Raw genomic sequence first — 10,358 nt, 5'->3', positions numbered from 1 at the left:
TTTGAGTTATGCGTAGAGATGGAGATAAAGGATTTTGTTTATCTTAAAATTTGGGAAACTGATAAATATTGTAAGATGGTAAAGTGTGATTGGAGATTCTGTCGGAATGAATTGATATACCGGATTGTTGGGATGGATATTTAAGAGACGGCTTAATTTATCGAGTTAAGCTACAGAGCATTTTAAGCGATTTACATCTCACGCTGTTCATGCGAATGATCGTTTTATTTCCAGCAACCCCACTTGCTCGATAAAAGGGCCGTTTTTACTGTGCTGTGGCAGTAAAAAGGGACGCATTAATCAGCACGCGACAACCAATACAATCCGTCGGCTGGCAGAGAAGCATTTTATTCGCGAAGTTACTCGAAAAGGGAGAAAAGCAAGCCACAAAGACGATACGCGGACTAAGCGAGGCAAGAAAATGGACCCGAGGTATTACCACGAAGATCGTGATAAATCTTCGAGCAGATAAATGCTCTGAAATTTATCATACGGGAACTGATCTCTAAAACGTACCTAGTTTTAATTCACCGGAGAAACAGATCTCGTTACCGTGTAATTTTCCTCACAGTCACGCATATGCAACGTGTAACGTATTGCACGAATCAAAATAATTACCAAAAATGCAATCTTAACGCCAGAACTACCAAAATTCCTGGTAATTTCCACGATTCAATTACACGGTTTCTCTTATGTTTCATACATGCACGCGTAAATCTGTGTACTGTTTCTCATTTTATAATGGAAGAATTTTACTCCGCTAAAGGAACAAATAAATAAATAAATAATGTATTTAGTTATTCGTTATAAGTAACTAATTCCATTATTACCAGAGACACAATTCTCATTACCGTATAATTCCCTTCACCGTCACGCATACCTAGCATCTAGCACAATACGCGAATAAAAATAACAACTAAAGATCTTGACGATTTTAATTCAATTTTATACAATTCCTAAAACAATGCTCGGCTATTATATTTTCTACATGCACACGTAAATCCGTGTACCGTTTTCCTTTTTATAATCGGAGGATTTTCATCCGTTGAACAAACGAATAAATAAATAAATAATAAATTTTAATCTCCACAAACGTGTACTTGCACCATAAATAATATGCGCGTATCTTAAAACTGGCAGGGAAAATTCAGCGTGAAATTTCGGCGTCGCGACGCCCGTCGTGGAATCGCGCCGCGCTTCAAACGAAGCCATTTAACGCGGACGAACGAGCCTGCCACCCTGGCCGAATGAATCATTTTCAATTTAATAGGAATTCCTTTGAGATACGCGCGTTTCGTCGCCGAAGCGGGCCGTCTTGAATTAATACGCGCGTAAATCATTCGGCGTGCGTAAAGCAGGAAGCGGGATCCGCCTTTTTTCCTCCTTTTCCCGCGCCACCCATCGCACCCACCCCGTGGCACCCCGTGCCCCGTTAGTTACGAGCATTTAGATGGCATAGCGCGCGCGAATTTACGAGGAGCAACACCGGCGACAGACGCGTCTGTTCTCCTCCCCGCGGCTGACACGCGCGTTTCAGCGCCGTTTTCTTCGGCCCCACGAAAAGCGGCATCCTCACACGTGGAATTCGCTATGCATCAAGCGAGGTAATGTCCTCCCGGGGAATCGTTCGCTCGTCGCCTCGAACGCTCGTATTTTTCACGCGATTTTCAATTTAAGCCCGATGCCGAGTTTTTCTAAAAAACGAATTTTTCCTTTTCGTTTTGTCCCTGTTTCCTCTCTTCCTGCGCGGAGGTTTGGCAGTGGTTCGTTTGGCGCTTTAAACGAATTTTTTTAACGGGACCAGACATTTTTCCACCCACGATTTTTCTCCCCGTTTTACTCTTTTTCCTGTTTCTTTCGATTAAAAAATTTTTTTTTTTTTTTTTACAAAGAATTTTCCACGTCAATTTCAATTTAGACGTGTATCTGGAAATCATTTTCCCCTTTATTTTATTATTCCGTCCATCGTTCATCTTCAAACTTTGCGAATAATGGGTCGTGATGGAAATGGATAAACTCGGTCTATTTTTTACTTTTTGAGGGTGGTTTTGGAAGGTTTTGAAAGGCAGAATGCGTGGTTCGTGGAATATTATAGCGTGTTACAGGAAGTGGCCTGAGCTACGGCCTCGGAAGGTTACAATGCAATTCTCATTGCACGTAATTACGCTTTAACGGGTTTGAAAGAGAATATAGGACGTGTCGGAATATGAAATGCGTACTTCGTTAAAGGAAAGGAGGTATTAAAGAAGGAGTCACGCAATTTAGTAAACCACCGTGCTCGATCGCAATCTCCCTGGTTGAATAAAAACAGTACACTGGTTGCTTTTATATCGTTGCTCTAATTTGTCTCCTTACAATGTCGTATTTAAATACGCGGCTATTCACGAGCGTACAAAAGGCAGTGTGTGAAATTAGGAAACCATTATCACCCTTCTCGCAGCGCTCCCCGTTGCTTCTCGCGGATGGCTTGTGAAAAGTTTAAGTGACAGCCAGTAATTTTATACACTACCGACCATAAATTAAGCTATAATAAGCAGAAAATGTAATTACACCGCGCGCGGACGTATTAAAAATACATAATTACATTTTCCAATGTTGTAACGCGTTAAATACCTCTATCTGTACAGGTTCTTCGTACACTATCGAAGCATCTCTCAAATTCAATTATCATAGAGTATGATCAAGCGTATTTGCTTCGTCCCTTAAATATCAGTGCGTTTCTGCACCGAATAAAATGCGTACCATAAATGCCTACGTTAATTTTAATTTCGTCGCGAGGATAATTCATTACGTTAAAATATGCCGATAAAAGATTACGCGAGCACGTAATTACTATATAACGATATTCGTAATACACTCTCGGTGGACACGGAACATCGGACAAATATCGTCCATAAACGCAGCTGAAGGTAAATTCGCGTAATTATTTCCTCGATCCGAAACTTAACATTCCTCGCGATCTCTGGCGAATCCACCGAATCTCGAATAGTAATATATCAAACTCGTTAAAAATTCGAATTACGAACCCGACTGCAGAATCCGAACCATAACCGTGTCACCCAGGTCGGCCAGTGGATCCAGCGAAGCCCAAAAGCGTATCGAACGCTGATCGTTATCGTAGAGCCGACTGGATCAACGCTAACATCATCGTGGACAATCCTTTCCCGAGCGAGCGCATTTTTACGACCTTCCACCCTTCCCTAAAAATTCAGGTCGCTCGATGTCGAGGGCGAGCCGTGTGTCTTCCCGACGCCTTCACCCTCTTTTGCCTCATTTACCGTCGCCCTTCCCTCTCATAACTCATTGTCCTCGCCTTGTGCTACGTCTGCCTCGAATTGACGCGGTACGCGCCCTCGGCAAGCCGCGCGTCCTGAGGGCAGGTCAGTGCCACGGGCCAAGCTCCCATGAACCCCCATCGATCGTTTGTCTTCGCCATGGATTGATTTCCGGCCATTTCCCGCCTCCATTTCCTCCCCGTTCGCTCTTTTACGCCTGATCGATGCTCTTTCGCCCGTCCAGTTTCGCTTCTCCACCGATTAGTCCAAGGATTTGGCGGAGTCGCTCGTTGTCGGGGACCAAGTTTCGCGTGGGAACGATTAGCCCGTGGTTCTGCCCCATTTGAACGCGATTCGCTCGGTCGTTCGTCCTTCGCGTCGATAAAGCTACACAGGGGGTCGAAATTAAATGTATTTCGATCGGCCAGTCCAACTGTTCTCCATTCGTCTGTTCTTTATTCGGATGAATAAAGGAGTAGCTTTATCGTCCTTCCCCTCGGGTTTCGTATTTTTGTTACGTCTCTTTGATAAATATACCTGTATGTAAAACCTAAGGTACCCGCGAGACACCTTGTACGCAGCGTTTACGTTGATCATCCGGGTCATAAAACGCGGCCAAAAATGGCCACGGGAGAACCCACGCTCTCCATACGAGGAATTTCGATTACGCGTTTCTCCGGAAAGCACGCGTGCAATGGAGTCAAAGCGACGCTTCTCGACAAGCGATCTACGTTTAACTAAAGTTCATTTTCCGGTGGTTGACCGAGGGGTAGTAAAACCGTCGCGGCACTTACTCATCTGCGTGGAATCAATTGCGGGAAACTTGATCTCTCGGAGATCGTAAAGATCGTGTGCAATGGCGGAGTCACATGCCGACTTTATACCGTATCCGTGCAGCAATTCGAGACGTTTGAAGGTTCGCGGATGCAGGAAGTACGCGGAACGGTGGTCGCCAGGAGCGGAGTAAAGATGGCGGGTAACGATGGCGGAAAGTGCATAGCAGGAAAGGTCGTGTGGCGCGACAGGGCCCATCGGTGGAAGCGAATTTTATGGAGGAGCGTTTTACGATCGTCAGCTCGCGATTTCACTCGCGAGTCGTACGCGGATGGCCGTCGAACGCGTTCGACGCGCTGTGTAACGAGTGGCGTCGAGGGAACGAGCGTTTCGCAACGAGCTGAGGGTGCCCGGAGTGCAGTTTTTGTCGCTTCTCATTAGCACGCGACCGTTTGAAATTCGTGGCGAAATGCACCGGGAAAAGAAACCCTCCGAAACGGTGGCTTGGCGATTCCTCGAATATCGCAGGCATGCGCCCGCCATTGGGAAGAGGGAGACAGGGAGCAAAGAGGGAGAGAGAGGAGAGGGTTGGTCGCAAGTGAGCAGCACGTGCGTAGCAGTCATCCTGGCGCACTCGCCAGGACCGCTTCTTCCTTTTCAAACAATCTTTTACCACGCTCACGCTCCACCGTTCGTCCGCGTTTCGCGTTTCGTCGTCGACGATTCGTCGTTCTTCTCCGCGATTACCTCTCAGTGCCGGTCATTTTGAAAAATAATCGGTAAATCGCGCGTGTTTCCACCTCGACTGCCTCGCGACGCCTCTATACCGTGACGCGGTGTCGGGGATACAGTGAGATTTCCGTGGCAAATCGCGCGGAGCCGTTGAAAAATGCAGTCGTTTCGCGAGAGTCGGCCATGCTCTTTCGACCGGGATCACGGAAACAATAGCGGCTCGCGGGGAAAATATACACTCGACGAGGAAAGCCTTTTATCTGTCGCCTCTGTGTGGATTAGGTCAGTGGTTATCGCACGGGAAGCTCGATCCTCAGCAATTAGACCGGTGGAGATTGAGCCCGGTTGTCGCTCGTCGACTCCATCATCCGGCCCGTCGTCGACCGGTCCGTTCGATTCGTAGACGCTCGATTCGATGAGGAAACGTCCGAGAGATGACCGTGCGCGAGGAGGACCGGAAGAACATGAGACACAGCAGCTCTTGGCCGGATCGGGCGCCACAGACGGTGAAAGTGCGCGTGGATCCGCTGTCGCGCGCCTTCACGATCATACCGACGATTCGCGAGAGCCTGCACCCGGTCTTGGCCACGACGACCGACTGGATCGACGAGATCGTCTTCGTCGATCATGGCGGCTCGTCGTCGGTCGACGCGAAACGACGCTTCGCGGCCGGCACCAGCACGACCGACCGGAATGGTCTCGGTGAATTAGGGGAAACTTTCGAACTACGCACTCTGGTACCTGACGTTATGAATAAAAGTTGCGGAAGAGCCATCCACGGGGACGATGGACGAAGCGGCGAGGGTCGTAACAGCGAGTCAAGATTGCCTTCGGCTCCCTCCACCGACCAAACTGCCAAAGATCCTCGCGGTGGCGACAGAGATACGTCCGAGGGAACCAAATCGGACTTGTGTCCGATTGACGAAGAACGTAAGTCGATACCGAAGCTCCAGAGAAACGATACAAGCGGGACGAACTTGGGATTGGAATCCATCGAAATAGCCTCGAGTCTTCCCGACGTACCGAGCCAAGCAGAAGCTTCGAAGGTGAACGAGTGCGAGCAGGAGGACTCGCCACCTCTGCAGACTATCGTCGAGATAGAGACGCCGAAACGAAACGATCCTCGCGAAACGAAAGACGAACTAGTCATCTCCCGAGAGTCCACCCCGAGGAAGACACCCACGCCGCAAATCGAGATAGTGGATTACGACGACATAACGAGCTTGGCCGTCTCGATCGAGAGAGCCGTGCAGCACGCGTGTCCGAAATGCACGTCGGAAGGGCAACTTCGCGAGCGCGTAGACCCGTTCCGATCGCCGATGTCGAGGAGGAAAAGCATAGCCGGCCGGTGTCAGGGCGGCAAGCCGGAAACGGTCCGTAAATATTCCACGATGGAGGGTAAAATGAAGAACAGCTGGCGTAGGATAGGAGCGAGCGGTCTAATTGGAGGCGCCAGGAATAGGGAGAGGGAGCGGTTGGCGCGGAAGAGGAACGGCAGCCCGCTGTGTAGGCCGACGAGCGAAGTGAGGAAAGAGGCCACCCTGAGGAGGCACTACTACCCGGAGGGAGGCTGGGGCTACGTGATCGTGACCTGTTCGACTCTCGTCCATTTCCTCGGGATCGGCTTGCAGCTCGCGGCGCCTGGCAGCTGGCACCTGACCGCCGAGCTCAAGTTCCATCAGCCGGCCCTTCACAGCGCAGGTAAGCTCTTACCTTTCTTTTCAGACCGACCGACCGACCGACCGGCCGACCCACGGGCTCGAGCGAGACAGCAAGCTCTCGTGGCCGTGGCCAGAGCATCTTGCTTAATTGGCCGTTGCTTAATCGAGCCAGACGTCGTTTATCTTAATCGGAAGTTCGAACCGGCTGAATCGGGGAATATCGGTATCGATAGCGGCCGCGGAGGCGTCTCGCGCGAATTCGGGAGCCGGCCAATCGGTTGATTGCGCTAAGTGAAAACCTTGTCGGGAGATAGGATCCGGCGGCGGTTCATAAATCAAACGGTTTTTACGCGGTGCTTTTTTTTTCCCACGCTGCTGGCCGGCGCCAATGATCGGCCGGCGATCGGCCAGTGATCGTTACGTGGCCTGACCGAGACGGTGCGCGCTCCGGGATGCGAAATTACCGTATGAGAGGCTCTCGCGATAAGGAACGCCGACAGGTGCCGGTCTAGACTGTAGTAGGCGATAGACCAGGTCGTTTCGCTGTCAGGACTGGCAATTCCGCGCGTGTTTGATCGCGTTTTCGTTAACGTGATCTCGTCTAGGCATCGAACACCGAGAAAATGGACACCCGCGCCGGAGCCGGTGGTTAAGAATTCGCGTACGTCCACGCCGGGAGCGTCGAGAATCTTCCTCGGTTAAAGGTCGTATCGGAATGGGTATCTCGAAACGGGATAACACGGTTCCATCGAGAATTCCTCGAAGATTCTTCTTCGGAGTTCTATCTGGAAAGAGGGTCGAAAGATAGAAACGATTCGTGGCTGGTATAGACCGGTCCCCGAAACCTCGATCCTCTTACAGCCACGAAACAGCTATTACGGGCGCTCGTTTGTTTTCGCGCTCTTTTTCCTCCGTTGCCCATTTAAATACCACTGGCCGGCTCAGCAGGTTGCGCGTTCCTCGTCCGCCATTATCGGTTTCGCGCAATGAATTGCCGCGAGTGAGCAATAATTCGACCGGTAATCAACTTATCTCTCCACGCTCTCCTCTCCGAAACGCAAATTCTCCACGGCGTATCAGTTGCTCAAGGTGATACTCGCGCATGGCGGAGGAAAGAACGGCGCGAGAGGGAGAGAGAGAATGAGAGAGCGAGGGAAGGAAAAAAAAAGCGAGACTTCGGTTTTTCAGGTTTCTCGGGTCTACCGTATGCAAATGTATCGCCTGGCTTCGTTAACGATACGCGCGGAATATTTTAGACGACGAAATTACGTGTCTGATTCCGCAGGTAGGTACGCGTTGACAGCGAGAGGAATGAAAAAGGGGGAAAAAGGTGAACGGGGAACGAGCGCTCGCGCTTGAAGTTTTCTGAAAACGTAATCGTTACCCGGGGACCGTAAAAAGCAGCGGGACCAAAATACAACTGTGGGTGTTTCCGATCGTCGTAAACGTTCCGCGTGTACCGGACGACGAGGTGTAGAATTCGACCGGTGAGAAACCGCGTGGCGGACGCCGTGGCCTGAGAAAAGAAAAATCGGCACGTTGTATCGACAGTCCGGACGCGTCGCGAGTGCCTCACGTACGAGCTTCACGCGTGCAAGGCATCGCGATGCACTTACGAAGGACCGATGAGCCTTCTTTCGAGGGACGAGCATTAATTTGCCTGCTCTCGACAGGTAAAACGTAACCTTTCGCGCGGACACGTGGGCCAGTTGGAAATGGTCCGTGTTCGCGAGACGATCGTTGAATGTAAGCCGTCCGCGTCCATTGAACAGGAAGAATACGAGTATTCTTGTTCCTCGTTGCGAAGTAACGGTCGAGGCCCGAGTCACGGTTTTCAGCGCGATGACGAAACGTGCCGAGCCGAGCATCTGCGCGTGAAATTCAGTGCGACCTACGCGAGTTTTATCTCCACGGTGACTATGTGACATCCGCGTGCGCGCGGAATGAATCTCTGAGTGGTTTGTCCGGATAGTCCGGTCCAGCGGAGCAATTCGGAGAGGAATAAGCTAGCAACGAACCAACCATCTGTCTATCGGACATATGTTAATTCCTTCGTCGCGGTCTCCGTTCGAGATTATCTCTGGAGTCCGGAAAAATCGCGGAATAAGACTATTACGCCCGTCCCGACTATTACGCCCGCGGTGATCCCCATTCAACAGTGCCTACCTCCCGCAACAAGTACCCGTATGCGGTACGCTACGCGATTTATCGATCGTCGACTAATCGTAATTTCCATCGCGAAAAATCCGCCCGCGAAATGGACGACGGGGCTGGTTCATCGAGTCCGTCGAACGTCGATACTTATCGCAGGCGTCGCGACTCTTACAGCGCCGCGATGATTAACGAGACCGAGATCGCGAGCGAACCGTCGGACGGCGATCGTCGCGCGGAAGCTTCGACGAAATGCCAGCAAATGGTCGTTCGGAAAAAGCCGAAATTGCCGGATAACTCGAGCCTGGAATCGGAAAAGTCCGAGACCTGGTCCACGGAGAGTTCGCTGTTGAAGCGAGACCTGACGAGGACCCCGTCCACGGACACAAGCAGGTCTTGGAACGAGAGCATCGAGATACCCGAGATCTTCTTGTCCCATCCCGAACTATGGAGCAAACTCGCCAAGTGTCGCTGCTTGCTTACGGCGAAACTGTCGATCTCGTCGGATTGTCAGTGCCAGTGTCGTTGCCACTGCCGTTGCAGCCAGTGTCAATACTATCGTCGCAAGATCTCCAGCTGTTCCAGCAGGGATCACGCGTTCCTGGCCGGTTTCAGAAGGAAAGATTCCAACTACTCGGTGTCCACCTGCCAGAGCATCCTGCCACCCTCTTCCGGCAGGAACTCGGTCGCCAGTCTGTTCCACGAGATCAAGGAAGACGGTCGCGAGGGGATCCTCGTCGAGGAGGTGATCCAGCGTCGGCACTCGGATCAAACGCAGTCTCCACGCGGCTGCAAGATCGGCCGCGCAGATAACCGCCGATTCTCCGAACAAACGCTCGCCAGAGGAGCGATCGACTGCGCTGGAAGAAGCGGCGACGTCGACGCTGGTGCGAGCAAACCAATCATCGCAAGAACCTGTCCGCGTTTCTTCCCGGAGAAGCTCGTCACCGACAAACCCGGCGAGCTCTGGTCGCCCTTGCACGATGAAAATCGCCAGTCAGAGCCGTCGCAGAGGGAACACACGGTGGACAAACGTCCGAACGCGAGGCAGAAAAAGGAGACCAGAGACGAAGGTTTCAGGGATGTCTCCCATGAGCGTCGAAGAAGCAGCGCGAGCATTACGCCGAAGATGATGAGGAGACGCTTCTCCGAGCAGTTGATCCTCGAGGGTGGCCTGGGTAGCGTTCACGATTACGAAGATCTGTTCGAGGAGCCCGAGGACGGGGCTGAGGAGGAATCTCTGACCACGGCCAACGCTCGCAAGAGAATCACCCTGAAAAGGCATTATTACCCCGAGGGCGGCTGGGGCCACGTGATCGCGTTGGTAGCGATTTTAGTGCAAGTGATCTGCCACGGGGTACAGCTCGGCTCGGGTGTATTGCTGTCTTCGATGGTGCAACGATTTCAGGGTGATTCGGGCTGCGCAGGTAGGGATTGGAAGTCTCGTTACGAATACGCGAAGATGTTTGATAATTGTCGGTAAACGTCGGTAAACGAGCGTTATTAATGTATTCCTGGAATTGGCCTGTAAATTACCCTTCTAGCCTACGGGCTACTCGGTCAGCTCTGAACAGCGAAGATGAACAGCGGTGTCCGTTTAAATGTCCACTAGTTATCTTCGCTATTTTCTGGAATCCAGCGCTCGAACCACCAAGTGTAAATGAGGAATATGAGAAAATACCTAACCTAACCTGAATGTCTCAGTTGGAACCGAGCGTGGACATTTAAGCGGATTCCGCTGCATCTCCGTTCGACATCTCTTTCC

At 51.2% G+C, this 10,358-nt stretch overlaps 1 protein-coding gene across 1 annotated transcript in view; it reads left to right on the top strand.

Moving 5' to 3' along the window:
• Positions 1-5,215: 5,215 nt before the first annotated feature.
• The window catches only part of LOC108545958 (uncharacterized), a 74,148-nt gene continuing 69,005 nt past the window's right edge, over positions 5,216-10,358 (top strand). The window contains exon 1 of the mRNA XM_017897831.1: positions 5,216-6,482. Coding sequence (XP_017753320.1) covers positions 5,216-6,482 — 1,267 coding nt within the window. The remainder of the gene's footprint in view (positions 6,483-10,358) is intronic.

The sequence above is a fragment of the Eufriesea mexicana genome, unplaced genomic scaffold, assembly GCF_001483705.2.
Source record: "Eufriesea mexicana isolate 0111107269 unplaced genomic scaffold, ASM148370v2 scaffold474474897, whole genome shotgun sequence".
Lineage (NCBI taxonomy): Eukaryota > Metazoa > Arthropoda > Insecta > Hymenoptera > Apidae > Eufriesea > Eufriesea mexicana.
This window is presented reverse-complemented; position numbering and strand designations above follow the sequence as displayed.